Consider the following 15,706-nt stretch of genomic DNA (forward strand, 5'->3'; position numbering starts at 1 on the left):
AGAGAGACTAAGCATGCTCCATCCTTGCCAGCCCTTCTTCTCTTCCCTAAAAAAAAAAAATCCTATCTGTGCTTTTTTATATTTAGCTTGTTAAAATACTTTCCACAATCCACGTTGCTTAGAAATGATTCCACGTTTGATGCCTCCACGCTGTCAGCGGAGGGGCGGGAGGGGAGCCGGCTCTAAGTGAGGGCATGAAGCTGGCAGGAAGGCGTCAGGGAGCTCTACCAGGCATGCGTACAAAGGACGGCGCATGTTCAGTAACACTCCGTAGGTTGAGGCGTGTGGAGGGCGAGGCCGCGGCCTGGTGGGTGCAAGAGAACACTAAGAAGGCCAGCGGCGAGCCAAAGTGCCCCTCAGCGGAAGCCTGTCACCGTCATGGCTCGGGACGTGAAGAGTAAACTGTCCAAGAATCTGCTGCGCATGAAGGTAAGAGCGCACTGTGGAGATTATATAGAGCGAACGGGCGCCGAAGGAAACTGAGCCGAATGGCTTCGGGAAGGGGCGGGGCCAATTCTATCCTTTCCGAAAAGCTTCGGGTGACAAGCCGAAGAGAGTCGAGCGGCTTCGGGTGTTGCAGCCGAGCGGCTGCTTTACGGACGAAAGCAAGCCGAGCGGCTTCGGGAATAGGCATGGGAGCGACAGGTCGGATCGAATCTGAGGGGGAAAGGTCAGCCGAACGGCTTCGTGTTTGGAACGGGGCGGGGAGAGGGAAGCCGAGCGCAGCCGAATGGCTTCTTAGGCAACGCGAGAGGAGTCGAGGGGCTTCGGGTGGAGCCGGAGAAGGAGAACCCCCCCTCCCCATCTGCGCGCTGTAGTTTGGAAAAGAGAGGTGCCGGGGGTCAAGCATGATCACCAGTACCTGCCTCAGTATAATTATCCTAGGACACCTCAGGTTCCTTCTGGTAGGGCAAGCATTTGGAAATGCTCTCTGCCCATGCTCAGAGGCAGAGATGATAATCCCCCCAATGTTTTCTAGCCTCCAGGGACTGAAATAAATTGGAACTTGGGGCTGAAACCGCAACACAAATTAGGTCATGCTTAAGTTAAAGTGCATAACCTAAGTTAAGATGCATGGAAGTTTGATCTGCCTTCACAGACCTGTTTTGCAAGGTGTTTTTACAAATTTTAGATTTTGGGGTATGCGTTTGACTGGTTTTCAGTGGGAAGCATGTACCAAGTTTTTTTCAGTGCTCAAAGGAAAGTATATTCTGCATTCTTAGAAAGTCTTCCTTCTCAAGTGGCAGAATGCACACAATTATATTGTTGTTTCAATTACAGTTTATTACCCGCCCTTCACCCCAAGGTATTAGGGTGGGTTACAACACAATATTAAGTATGCATGAAGATTTCTGTACACCCACAGAACAGACAGTTGGTATGGAGTGGCTGATAAAAGTTTTAGGGAGTTCAGAAAGTCTGAAATGCAATGGCTCAAAATTGAAGTGAAAGTGCAGCATTTATCCTTGGTGTTACCAATGCAAGCTCCATTTCAGTATAAATGTTTTATCAGAGCCAAACTGATAATATCAGAATCCATGGTGGTTCCAGTTCTGTGACTTTTGTTTGATTTTTCCATTCAGCAGTAACTTCACATACACAGTGGCCTTATTCCCTGCCTCCTACTAGTTACACCACAGCTTGGAATATATTGGTGAACCTATCCTAAGACCAGGGTTCAAATCCAAGCTTGGCCATGGTGCTTTCTAGGTGACCTTGGGCCAGTCACTGTCTCTCAGCCTAACCTCCCTCCCTTGTGAGGATAGAATGGGGGGTAGGAGGGCAATGTGTCACATTGAAATCCTTGGAGGAAACGTAGGGTGTAAATGTAATGTCACAGATTTTGGACTGTGCTTGTGCTCGCTGAGAGTAAGAACGAAGGCTATCAGAGCTTTTGAACTAAGCTGAAGTATACAGGATTCTAGGGGAAAGCATCAGAATTTAGGCATATAGGAAACTGCACATGCTACATCAAAATATCTGCCCATCTGTCTATTTTATTGACTAGGGAACAGCTTATGGTCTTAATCAGGGGCCGGCCAGGTTTACCTCACCTGGGCCGGTTCACTCCCACAGAGATCGCTCTGTGGGTCGGATGCACATGTGCAGATGCGATTTCCGGTGCCCCAGAAGCGATTCCCCGCTCTGCGCTGCGCCGGTTTAGCACAGCACGCAGGGACTCACTGAGTGGGCGGTTCGGTTCGGGGGCGGCTCGTGGTCCATTTAAACGACTCCCATGGGCTGCTTGTGGCCCATGGGCTGCAGGTTGCCGACCCCTGGTCTTAATACTTCAGAGTGGAGATGTCAGGTCCAAACATGGAACTTTCTGCATGCCACGCCACTTAGTTCTCTTGTCTCCCATAGACCACAATCAGCAGTTTGCGGTATAAGGCTGTATGCACACTAACAAATCCATTTATTAGATTTATGAATTGCTTTGTGCAAGGTGTTGGAAGGTGATGTACAATATAAAACAGCACATAGCAGATAGAAAGAAAAATATAAAATCCAAAGTTAAAACACAGTAAAGTAATCCAATCTGGGAAACAGATCAAGAAATATACCCAAATCTACAAAATACCGGTATATCCTCCCATGACATAATCATCACAGGATAGTCTATTCCGAAGACCTGTAACGTCAGCACTAAAAATTCCTAGCATGGGGGGGGGAGTTTTTCCATGGCCCCCAAAAGCACATTCAGTGCAGATTTAAAGCAGATGGCTTCTCCCAAAGAATCCTGGGAATTGTTGTTTCCCCCTCACAGAGCTACAATTCCCAGCACTCTGAACAAACTGCAGTTCCCAGAATTCCATGTGGGATGTGGGGGACTTTGTGAGCTTTAAATGTTTGGTGTGGATGTGCCCTCAGTTTTACTGGATTTTGTCCAACCTAAATGTTGTTCTTTTGCTGCCTAGAGTTTTGCATTGACAGGTAATGGTAGAACCTTGCTGCAACTGTGCTAATATTACTCATAATTCCCTCCCACAATTCCTCAGTGTAATTGTGCGGCAGGTTGTGGGGAGAGAGAGAGAGAGAGAGAGAGAGAGAGATGAATAAAGCCCTGACCTAGCGATCGCCCTTGGATTTGCGGATCCAGTGTCAAGCCCTTAGTGGAATTAGTCTCGGCTCAGCGGCTAATGGGCTCCGTTGCTGTCTGATAATGTAGCACGCAACTCAGTGGAAGAAGAACGCGGCAGTGTGATTGATGATCTCTCCGCTTCCAGGGAACAACATCTTGAGTTTAATTGCCATTAATTTTTAAAAATATAAATATTCATTAAGTATTTATAACTCAATATCGCCGGGCCTTCATGGTTTGTTTGCTTCGGTTTTGTGGTTGCGCCGTTCCTGTTTTATCTTCATCTTTGAGATTAGAATTACCTTCAACTCATGTAACAAGCAAGGCGATATTTTTTATTGTTATTTTTAAACAAGAAAGGAGGGGGGGAAGAAAATATTTTTAGTCTGCCACAGTTTACGTTGTACCAGGGGTAGCCCTACATCAGAAGGCAATTAAAAAAGGTTATCTGGAAATGACTGCAGGTGCAGTGCGATGATCGTCCTCTGTTTATTCAGAATTAAGCCTTGCTTTTGGTGGCGCGTGCTCAGGACAGAGCCCTAATCTCTCATCCTGTTTACTTGGAAGTGAGTTTTACTGTGTCAGATCGTTGGGGCTTCTGACCAACCATGGCTAAGATCAGTCAGGGACACTTCCATAGGCCACGTGCTCCAAAGTAGTATCATTAACATGAGTTGTGTTCATTTGAGGGAGATCAGCTTCATTTTGTAGTTTGGTCAGCAACAAATACAAAGAGACTTCCTAACTACAATTACAGTGGGGGGTAAGAGAGTGAAAATTCATGTCGAAAAACTCATCATGCCAATAATTCTGGGCTCATGCTGTCCAGGGTGGAAGGTGGGGAGAGATGTCTTTTTAAAACATCTCCTCCACCACCACTTCCCACTGTCTTTCAAAATTTTTGCTTCCTTTGTTCCTTGCTTTTGACAACACAAAGGCTGACTGTAACACAGGTCTGTCTCATGACTTACATGCACTTGGTTAGGTACTGTAGAGCAAAAAACCAGAAAGCAGGACCTGAGCACAAGAGCACCCCCTCCATGGCTTCCAGGAACTGGGATCCCGTTATGCCTGGGAAAGAACCCTCTCTTGAAACCCCTGGAGATCTGCTGCCAGTCAGTGCTGGAAGGACCGATGGTCCGACCTTCTATAAAACAGCTTCCCTTGTTCATCTGCAGCTCTCAAAATGCAAAGCCTATCTTCAGGTGGTTCGTTTTCTGTTTACTGTTATAGTTTACTGCCTGTTACAGTCATTTCGTTGCCGCATCCTGCTTCAGAAACTGCAGGGCACTCTGTTGCAGGGCCATTAGCAAATGTAGAATGTGGAAGATGTCAAATGATCCATTTGCAGTCTGTACATGGTGGAGGGCTGTGCTCTTAGGCAGGGATGCTGGAACTGGGAAACTGTTCTTCTTAGGGACTGAGAAGTACCCAAGTATGTCCCTGATTCAACTGTAAAATATTAAAGACGATGAACTAGTTACACGGTTCATTGGATTCAGCCCCATGTTGTCTGAAAACAACTTGCTGTGAATGCATGTATTTATTTCTTTATTTTAACTGCTAGTGCTGGGCCATAATTATTAACAAAGCCCAGTGGTTTCTTATCTGGGACTTCTCGATGAGCAAGAAGCCTACCCTGTTTTCTAGCTGGAAGGTCTCTGCTTTTCTGCGGCCACATCAAAGTGGAAAGTGGCCTTTTCCCCTGCCAGCGCTCCCCGGGAAACCGTTTCAATCAACATCAGCAAGTCGACTTGTGCTGGAGGCTCTATCCTGTTGTCTTCCCAAATCCCTCGCTCCAAAGCTTGCTGAGAGTCAAGTGAGCCTTTAGGTCCCCAATGCGCATAAACTCTATAAAGCTTTGAAGAAACAAAGAGAGACTCTGAAAAGGCGAATAGAACTGCACACAGCTTCTGCTAGCACAGCTGAATCTTGGTTGCAGACCTTTCGGGACCAGAGATGGTTCATAACTGTAAAGTTCATAACTTTCATGAATTCCCTTGCCACATACCAGCCCTTTCCATCTGCCCTCTTCAGATCCAGCGTAGCCTCTGTGACTCAAGAAATCATTCCTGATACCAGTCACACCATTGGCTAGCAGGAAGGGGATTAGATATTTTTTATGGGTTTGGTTGGGACATAGAAAATCACAAATCTTTCACTGCCTAAGTAGGTGGTTTTCAAAAAAAAAAAAAAAATCTACTCTCCAGGAACCCTGTCCACATTGACTTTTCTACTGAGGGCCACCTGTCTGCTCCGAGATGGGTAAGGAATCCTGAGGCCCTCGTGATGTTGATGGACTTCAGGTCCCATCATCCATGACAATGGGCTGTGTTATCTGGGGCCACTGGTGTGCCTACCCTTATTGTAAAAGAAGTCTGCCCACAACTGGTATAAACATTACTCAGCTAAATGGCCAATGATCTGACTTGGCAGAACACAGCTTCCAATGTTCCGAAGTCCAAGTATCAAGAATTTTCAAGTTCCAGTTCAATGAGTTGCATCTCGAAGTAGACCCCTAGAAATTAAGAGGTGTGATTGGGTTAGGGCCATAATTTCAGTGGGCCTGCCCTGAATAAAACTTAGTTGGATATAGCCCAATATGTTTTTGTACAGGTTTCAGCAGAACAGTGTGTTGTTTTACCCCAGCTGGTATGCAAATGAAATGCAAATTAGCAGTGGCCCTTGGCTTGTTTCTGGCACACCCCTCAGCACTGATTCCTCTCCTGCTCTTCCTTTCCCACACGTCCTGCTGGCTATGGAGCTACATCACATATCAGCAGGGGATTTTAGTGTCTCTCTCACCCTTAGTTCCTTCTTCACAGCTTGATATATTTTTCCCCAGGACACGGTGCTTCGGCCCTGGAAGCCCAAACAAATGCTCATTTACAGAGTTTTAATTGCCTTGCAGCTGCTGAAACTGGTTAGGTATTTTTATCTGTAGCTCTTTGGTGTCTAATCTCTTGTTTTATACATAAATATGATGATAGTTAACTGGGTACTTATAGGGGAAATTTGCCCATTGAGATTTAGAATTGAATGAGTAACCAGTTCCCTTCATTTACTTGTGACCGTGCATAGCGGCATCCTCTTTTCTTCTTCCCCTCTTTTTCACCAGTTCCATTGGGGTGAACAAGGTGCTTGTCCCACCAACCTCACTGGCCTCATCAGCCTCACCTACCTGCCTGCAGCCACCTTCTTCTCAGTCTCAGTGTTGGCCTTGTACAACTCATCAAGGAGTTATATATAAAGTTATACATAAAGTCTGCAGAACAAGCACCACAGATTTGACTGCAGAATTTAGCTTTTGCACAGTGCTGTTAGGACCTTTCTAGTCCTCTTGAAGCACAAGTGTTTTCCTCCTCCTCTGTTTCCGTGCTTGGTCTATTAAAATAGTTAACAGAGACTTCAATTGCCCTCATTCAGTATCTTAGCAATACTTCCCAAAGATGAAAGCTGTTCATGCATACTTAAAATCAGTTGCTTGGGGCGTTTAGAAGTCTTTCTGAACCTCAGTGCATCAATAATGCTTTCCCTGCATTTCTGAAATGAATTTTTGCACCGCTGAGAAAAGCTGCCAACAATTTTTTAAACAAAAATATATATGAAAACACAGCATGGTGCAAGAGATGGTACCAGCTAAGAAAAACCCACGATTTCTGACCCTGCTCTTTCGAAATGCTAAAATACTTTCCAGTGTTTAAACCATTCTCCCCTTCCCGGCAGATATTCAGCAGTATATGTGCATTCAGAATATTTAGTTCTCATTGGCCTCTCTGGGGAAAGAGAGGGGCAGATTGCCCTCTTAAGTTACTTTTCCAGAATATTTTTTTCTCCATCTGTAAAACTCACAGTTTCCCCAGATAGGCTGATACTTCCTGCTTTCTAAATAACCATTTTACATAGGAAGCTGCATTATACAGGTCAGACAATCTAGCTCAGGCTTCCTCAAACTCGGCCCTCCAGATGTTTTTGGCCTACAACTCCCATGATCCCTAGCTAGCAGGACCAGTGGTCAGGGGTGATGGGAATTGTCGTCTCAAAACATCTGGAGGGCCGAGTTTGAGGAAGCCTGATCTAGCTCAACATTGTGTGCACTGACTGACTGTCTCTCTCCAGGTTTTTAGACAGAGGACTTTCCTTGCTATACCTGGAAATGCTGGAGATTAAACATGGGACCTTCTGCATACAAAGGATATGCTCTGTTTCTGAGCTGTGGCCCTTTTAGCCGTCACAGCGTAACACCTGAGTTGAAGTATTGGTATATTTGGGAAAGATAATAAATTCCTTGATCCTTCAACCTCACTTTGTCAAAAAGCATTACTTTTCTCTCTGCACCTGGATTATACAGTGATACCTCTGGTTATGAACGGGGTCCATTCCGGAGCCCCGTTCGTAACCTGAAAGGTCCGCATCCTGAAGCACATGCCCAGACGCGATTCGGCACTTCTGCGCATGCGGCTAACGTCATTTTGCACGTCTGCGCATGTGTGAACCGCCGGACCAGGAAGTAACCCGTTCCTGTACTTCCGGGTTCGGCGCATTCGTAACCCGTGACGAACGTAACACGCAGCGTTCGTAACACGAGGTATGACTCTATATGCAAAACCCACATAGGGGTTTCCACAAATGCTTATGCAACAGTAAATTCTTCATTTGCTACTAGTGGACAATGTATCCATCCCTCTAGAAATTGCATTTTGAAGATATTTCATGTATAAAACAATCGGCACTCTCTGCCCATAGAGGAGACTTTTTTTATGCGCCTTGTCTTTCAGTTCATGCAAAGGGGTTTGGATTCAGAAACCAAAAAGCAGCTTGAAGAGGAGGAAAAGAAAATAATCAGCAAGGAACATTGGTTCCTGGATCTGCCGGAGCTAAAGGAAAAGGAGTAAGTTTGTTGTGTTGTTGTGTGCCCCCCCTCCCCACACACCTTCCATGAATGAGGAGCAAAACCAGAAATGCCTTCTAAAACACTATAATAGCATCTTGGGACATAGGAAGCTGCAGTATATGGAGTCAGACAGTTGGTTCATCTACCTCAGTATTATCTACACAGACTGTCAGCTGCTACCCAGGGTTTCAGTTGTGAGTCTTTCCCATCTCGAATCCTAATATCGGCAGGTGAGGCCTTGGTGGTGCCACTGCTGGAGGATGCCAAGTTGGCATTAACCCATGACCTTCATTTTCAGTAGCAGTGCCCCACTTGTGTCTCCCTCACTCATTATTGATGTTCGGGAGGCATAAAAACACTCCTGTTTACCCAGGTCTTTGATGGCTGAAAGACACAGTTACTTGAAACCCTGGAATCTGGAAACTGGCTGAGAGAATGTTTTTAATTGCTTTTAGAATGTTTTGTAGCTGTTTTTTAGAATGCCTTAAAAACATACTATTATTTATGTGTTTGCGACCCAGGAGTTCTTATGTTGACAAGGTAGTGTATAAACCCAGTGAGTGAGTGCCTGGAAATTCCAGAGGTTGAACTCAGGACCTTCTGGATGCAAAGCAAAGGCTCTGCCACTGAGCTATGGCTTTTCCTTTGTCAGTCTTTATCTCCTGGTAGTCCTCCTACAACGATGCTAAGGTAACCTTGCTTGTTTGACTTTCTCTAAGACTTCTACTTTATTATTACTTATTTACAGGAGCTTTATTATAGAAGAAAGAAGCTTTGTGCCATGTGAAGACCTCCTGTATGGCAGAATGTCATTTAAAGGTTTCAACCCTGAAGTCGAGGTATTGTCAAGGGCACTCCTTTATCCTTTCCGTGTCTGCTGTAGCATCATGGTTGAAAGAGCAAGGAAGCATTAATGTTTCTTTTTTAAAAAAGTACAGAAAGCTTAACTTGCAGATTCCACCTCTGCCACGATTAGCTACAGGTCCTCTCATCCGTAACCCCATCCCCTACAATAAATACGGGGGTGATTATACTTACAGGGCTTGTTTATTTAGTTATTGAAAGGACTGGAATTTTTACTTTGCTCTTCAGCCAAAAAAGCTATTAGAGCGGTTTGTTGTTGTTGTTGTTGTTCAGTCGTTCAGTCGTGTCCGACTCTTCGTGACCCCATGGACCAGAGTACGCCAGGCACGCCTATCCTTCACTGCCTCTCGCAGTTTGGCCAAACTCATGTTAGTAGCTTCAAGAGCGGTTTACAGTTAAATAAATAGAAAGGAAAGAAGGAGAAGAAAACTGTCCCCAGGCTTACAAAGACACAAAAGGAAAAAGGTATGGAGTGGGAAGAGAAAAAGAAAGCAAGGAAGCTCAGGCACATTTCTTAAAGTTGCTGAATTCTCCCATCAACATGATGGGATGAAAACTGCTCAAAGTGAGGTGGGGTCAAAGGAAGCAGATCTCTTGGTAGAGTCAATGAAGTGGATCGTTCTTCCCATCTCTCCCTTGGCTCCAGCCTGATGGATTGGCTGCTGCTAAGTGGTAACTGAGGATGAGCCAAAGGCAACTGGTCCATACTGTTCACCAAACAAATATATATACAGTGGTACCTCGCAAGACGAATGCCTCGCAAGACGAAAAACCCGCTAGACGAAAGGGTTTTTCGATTTTTTAGGTGATTCACAAAACGAATTTTTTAATGGCCGTGACTCGCAAAACGAATCGTCTTGCGCGGTACCACTTTAAGAAAAAGCCGGAACCTGCTGCTGCAAGGAGAGCGGCAGCAGTGGCGGGAACCGGAAACGGCAGCTCGCCTCCTCCCACCGTAGAGGCTCACAAGTTCCAAGGTGGAGCAGCCGAGCCTACCCTCGGCTCCCGAGCCTGCCCTTTGCTCCCCGCAAACCCCAGAACACTCACCGCTCCGGGAGGGAGGAGGTAGGTCCGGCGCCATTTTAGCCTTGGCTTCTCCCTTACTGCGGCCCCTGCTCCCCACACCCAGCTTTCTCCTGCTGCCGCCGCTCACCCTGCTTGCTCCGCTGGCTTCTCCCACCGTGGATCCTGCTCCCCGCTTGCTCCCCTGGCTTCTCCCGCCGTGGATCCTGCTCCCCGCTTGCTCCCCTGGCTTCTCCCGCCGTGGATCGTGTCCCCCGCTTGCTTTTCTGGCTTCCCACTGCGTTCCCTGCTTGCTTTCCTGGCTTCTCCCGCCGTGGATCGTGTCCCCCGCTTGCTTTTCTGCCTTCCCCCGCTATGGATCGTGTCCCCCGCTTGCTTTTCTGCCTTCCCCCGCTATGGATCGTGTCCCCCGCTTGCTTTTCTGCCTTCCCACTGCGTTCCCTGCTTGCTCCGATGGCTTCTCCTGCCGTGGATCCTGCTCCCTGCTTGCTTTCCTGGCTTCTCCCGTCGTGGATCGTGTCCCCCGCTTGCTTTTCTGCCTTCCCCCGCTATGGATCGTGTCCCCCGCTTGCTTTTCTGGCTTCCCACTGCGTTCCCTGCTTGCTCCGATGGCTTCTCCTGCCGTGGATCCTGCTCCCTGCTTGCTTTCCTGGCTTCTCCCGTCGTGGATCGTGTCCCCCGCTTGCTTTTCTGCCTTCCCCCGCTATGGATCGTGTCCCCCGCTTGCTTTTCTGCCTTCCCACTGCGTTCCCTGCTTGCTCCGATGGCTTCTCCCGCCGTGGATCCTGCTCCCCGCTTGCTCCCCTGGCTTCTCCCGCCGTGGATCGTGTCCCCCGCTTGCTTTTCTGCCTTCCCCCACTATGGATCGTGTCCCCCGCTTGCTTTTCTGCCTTCCCACTGCGTTCCCTGCTTGCTCCGATGGCTTCTCCCGCCATGGATCCTGCTCCCCGCTTGCTCCCCTGGCTTCTCCCGCCGTGGATCGTGTCCCCCGCTTGCTTTTCTGCCTTCCCCCGCTATGGATCGTGTCCCCCGCTTGCTTTTCTGCCTTCCCACTGCGTTCCCTGCTTGCTCCGATGGCTTCTCCTGCCGTGGATCCTGCTCCCTGCTTGCTTTCCTGGCTTCTCCCGCCGTGGATCGTGTCCCCCGCTTGCTTTTCTGCCTTCCCCCGCTATGGATTGTGTCCCCCGCTTGCTTTTCTGCCTTCCCACTGCGTTCCCTGCTTGCTCCGATGGCTTCTCCTGCCGTGGATCCTGCTCCCTGCTTGCTTTCCTGGCTTCTCCCGCCGTGGATCGTGTCCCCCGCTTGCTCTCCCCGCTCACCGGTCGCTCTGCCGCTTGCTCTGCCGCTCGCTTTCCCCGCTCGCCGGCAGGAGGCTTGGACTTTTTTCCCATAGGAACGCATTGTTTAAATTTCAATGCATTCCTATGGGAAACCGTGCTTCGCAAGACGAAATTTCCGCAAGACGAAAAGACTTGCGGAACGAATTAATTTCGTCTTGCGAGGCACCACTGTAATGCTTTGTATACTCTAAAGCACTGCAAAGGTGCCCGTTATTCTGGGTCAGATGTGCTAACAAATTGTAGCAGAAGAGACCACCACTACAACCCTCTCTCCCCAGCTGCCTCTCATCTCTGAAGGTGGGATTACCTGGAGAAAGACTTTTGATCAGAGGACGCAACTGCTCAGGTGGTCTCTTTGCAACACTAAGATGCATTCCAAAGAGATAGCCATTTTAGTCTTCTTCGTCAAACACACACGAGAAATAGTTCTGTGACACCTAGAAGGATCTAGCAGATCTATTGTGGCGTAGACTTTCATGGACTGGAGGCTACTAGTTGGTTCTAGTCCATGAAATTGTATGTTAAAATAAATCTGGCTAGGGTGCTGCGAGACTCTCTTGTTTGGTTGACATTGTATTAACTCAGGTCTACATTCTACAGCTGGATAGAAGGCCGGCCACTTTGCTGGATCTAAGCCGGGCTGAGTGTGCTCAGTGTCGTCTGGTTGGAAGACTTCCTAGAAAACCCTGGGAATTATCCAAAGAAGCAGTTCCATAATGCAGTGGAACTTCTCCCTCTCCACCCACCACGTGCCTCCTAAATCTGTTCTGGGGGTTCTTTTCAAGCTCCAGAGCATTTCAATGAGAGTGGGCGTATAGGGAGACGAGAGCGAGGGCAAGTTCTGTTGCTGAAGCAGAGATCCTTGCCCTAGCAGAACTACTTCGTTGGAGACCGCCCACCATGCGCTCTGTGATGGAAGGAAGGTGGGCTATAGTTGTAATAAAATAAAATAAAATAAAGGCAAAGGAAGGGTTTCAATCTTATATGCACAAATCTACATTCTGCATGTGCCCATCTTTTTTAAAAAGAGAAAGAGGAGGGGGAATGGTCGTTGCTGTTCTTGCCAAATCTGTCTCCTTGACATTCTTCAAGGAGTGCAATGCTTGAAACTGATAACCCAGTTTTTCGTTTTCAGAAGTTAATGATCCAGATGAACTCGAAGTACAAGACAGAAGAAATCGAAGAGGAAGATAATGCAATGGAGGCTGATGTATCGGATGAAGAAATGGCCAGAAGGTAACTATTACCATTTATGACACAGATGACATTACCAAGAAGATATGTTGCTGCCTTTTCTCCTTACCAAGTGAAAACCTCCCAAACAACCACATGCTTGACGTACAAAGCACTTCTTCTTGTGTATGGTGCTGTTGTTTCTTAAACAGTATTTTATAGTGGAAATGAGATGATCTGATGAGTTGTTGGTTTTGGTTTGTTTGTTTTAAAAATAACCTGCTTTCTCCAGGCACTCTAGCTGGAAGTCAGCTACATCAATAGTAACTTATTGCAAGTTAGAGCTATCCATTTCGGGGCGGGGGTGGCTCCAAGGGAATAACATATAACCATTCATAGAAAAATGTTTGTTAAAATCCATTTGTAGGTTCGCTTTCAAAACTTGCAGAGGAATACCAATAAATCAACACTCCAGCTTCTATAGTAAACACCAATTTATTTATTTTTTTAAAGTGGTACACCTGCAATAGAAGATGCTTCAGGTGAGGGTTGGTTGGAAGCTCATTCCATTCCGGCTGTGCAGCGAGTTGGCTAACATTGATAATAGCTGATTGAAGGCTTTGTGACACCCAGATCAAACCACTGGGCCATCTGACTCACTGCTGCCTTTTATTATTATTGTTTATTAAATTTATTAGTCAGTCTTTTTCCTTGACAGATCAAAGTGACTTACAATATTTTATGCAAAAAATAGGAATACATACATTAAAACAAAAAAAAACCCACCCCAAAGCCTACATTAAAATAGACCACCCATGCAATAATTGGGCCATCAATAGTTAAAAGTCAAAGGCTACATAAATGAATGTTTTTTGCCTGGTGCCTAAAGATATGTAATGATGGTGCCAGGCAAGCCTTTTCATGGAGAGCATTCCATAAGTGGGCAGCCACCACTGTTATGGCCTGTTCTCATGTTGCCACCCTCCAGACCTCCTGTGGAGGGCCTCAGATGGCGATCATCATCTGCAATATCCTGTCCCAACCAGGTACTTTGGACTTCAGCTTTCATTACCCTTGACGATTGGCTGTACTGGCTGATGGGAGTTGGAGCCTAACACCATCTGCAAGGTGCCACTTTTGCTGCTACTGCTTTCAAAGACCTTAAGACAAGGAGTGTGAACTGGTGGCCCTGCAGGTGTTATTGAACTCCAGCTCCCATCAGCCCCCCACCGGTGCATGGACAATGAGGAGGGATGAGAGGAGATGGAAGAGCCACGGTCTTGTTCTCAAATGGTAAAGCATTTTCCTTAACTTACTGCGGTATTTTTCTAGGTACGAAACTTTAGTGGGAACTATTGGGAAGAAATTCTTAAAGAAGAGGAACCGGCACATGGTGGAAGACACAGAAGAGGATGAAAACAGCAACACGAGGCCTACCAAAGCAAAGAAAACGTTTTTGAAACCTCAAGATTAAATCACTTGGATGCTTTCTGTGCCCTTTAGACTGTGGAAATCTTATTTTGGACCATGGTAATACAAGTTATTTTTATAAATCCCTGGATCTCTTCGCGTCTCTGGGACTGATGCATTTTTTTTGGGGGGGGGGGGAGTTGGCAGCTACATAAATGAACATTATACATACTATTGATCTCTGTACAGTTTTTAGCATAGGCATTTAAGAGCACAAGCACTGACTGAGCACTGCATGAAGCAGACAGGTTGTCACACTGGCTGAGGACAGCTTTAGATTATGAATCTTAACTGCGTGCAGAGTGTGTCAGAGTTGCAACCCTGTTATAAGATAATGATTATATATATATATATATATATATATATATATATATATTCCTAAGGTAGCAGGGAGTTGCTGAGAAAGTATATTTCTTTTTAAAAGGGTTAATTTACGTAACTGATTTATGCCCTTGAAAAATATTTTTATTGGTGTATTTTTAATTTTCTAGGGCAGTTTTAAGGTGCTGGCAGGCCCCAATACTTTTGCCTGTTTAAAACTGTGACCCATAAAAGAGAGACAGGAGGGAAGGCAGAATCACCTGTTCTTGTATCTTCATATCTCAGTAAATTTATTTGGGCTAATGTTCAATTTTGTTTAATTACCTTTATCAATATTTTCACCAGAAAAAATAAAAGCAAAAAAAAAACAAAAAAAAAAACAGAAGTATGTCTTCTATTGACTGTTCAGGAGTGTTGGGCAATTATTAAATTTAATTTGTACATGAAGACTACAGATTGAATTCCTTCCAGTGCCCTTGTGTTCGTGGAAAAGGGTTTGATCCAGCGCAGGACGGAATTGGGCAGTTAATTGAAACAAGGCCCCAGACTCAATTATACAAAAAGTAGCTCAATGCCTGGAGTATTTTGCACTTATGATACACGGATGAAAACCTTGGTCTCAAAAATACCTTATTAGCTATTCAAGGCAGATCACATGTGTAAAGATAAAGGCTTTTTTCTAACCCAAGAGGGGGGTCTTATTACTGTCAGAAAAATCTGGTGCATTAGCTTCTTTGACTTTCCAGAGCTAATTAAAGGCTGCTGGGTCAATGACTCAAAATCTGACCACAAAGATCACCGATCAGGAGTAAAAGTTAATGATTGTACAGCATATCCCTTCCCTTTCCCAATTTTTGGGGGAAAAAAGTGTTTTCAGCTAGGAAATGATTTATTGACTGTCATTTGAGGAGAACAACTCTGAACATACCCCCCCCCTGCCGTTCTTACTCATTAATGAAGAAATTATTTCCCTTATGACTCAAGTCCTGTTTAGGGGGGAAAGTAGAAAGGGTTTTTGTTTCCCTGTTAGTCACCAGCAATCCAAACTACAACTGTGTCCAAGTAGCCTCTTAAAATCCTCTACCCTCTTTGTGAGCATAAACTGAGGGGACCGTTCTACCAATTTTTTTCCAGGGGGATGATAAAATTATTTCTCTCTCTCTCTCTCTCTCTCTCTCTCTCTCTGTGTGTGTGTGTGTGTGTGTGTCATACATAGTGATAGAGTCACAACGTCTTTTTCTTGCATTTTTATTTTTGCTGACACTTCAAAGGACAGCAGCAGCCATTGCATTGACATCCTCGCCGCCAAATCTTACAACTAACTAAGTGAAACCCTAGCGGGACGTGGGTGGTGCTATAGGTTAAACCACAGAGCCTAGGGCTTGCTGATCAGAAGGTCAGCGGTTCGAATCCCCATGACGGGGTTGGCTCCTGTTGCTCAGTCCCTGCTCCTGCTAACCTAGCAGTTTGAAAGCACGTCAAAGTGCAAGTAGATAAATAGGTACCTCTCCGGCAGGAAGGTGAACAGCATTTCCGTGC

At 46.0% G+C, this 15,706-nt stretch overlaps 1 protein-coding gene across 2 annotated transcripts; it reads left to right on the forward strand.

The window, feature by feature from the left end:
• The first annotated feature begins 268 nt into the window (after positions 1 to 268).
• On the forward strand, positions 269 to 13,877 carry MPHOSPH6 (M-phase phosphoprotein 6). Of its 2 annotated transcripts, none has more exons than XM_033156829.1 (5): positions 269 to 429; positions 7,861 to 7,973; positions 8,725 to 8,875; positions 12,339 to 12,439; positions 13,709 to 13,877. In XM_033156829.1, the coding sequence occupies exons 1-5, from the start codon at positions 379 to 381 to the stop codon at positions 13,848 to 13,850; spliced, it is 558 nt and encodes a 185-aa protein (XP_033012720.1). In that variant the 5' UTR covers positions 269 to 378; the 3' UTR covers positions 13,851 to 13,877. The 2 variants fall into 2 exon arrangements, with proteins under 2 accessions (XP_033012720.1, XP_033012721.1); XM_033156830.1 differs by having other exon boundaries at positions 379 to 429; positions 8,725 to 8,815; positions 13,709 to 13,850.
• The last annotated feature ends 1,829 nt before the right edge of the window (positions 13,878 to 15,706 follow it).

This window comes from Lacerta agilis, chromosome 8 (genome assembly GCF_009819535.1).
Source record: "Lacerta agilis isolate rLacAgi1 chromosome 8, rLacAgi1.pri, whole genome shotgun sequence".
NCBI classification, from domain to species: Eukaryota; Metazoa; Chordata; class Lepidosauria; order Squamata; family Lacertidae; genus Lacerta; species Lacerta agilis.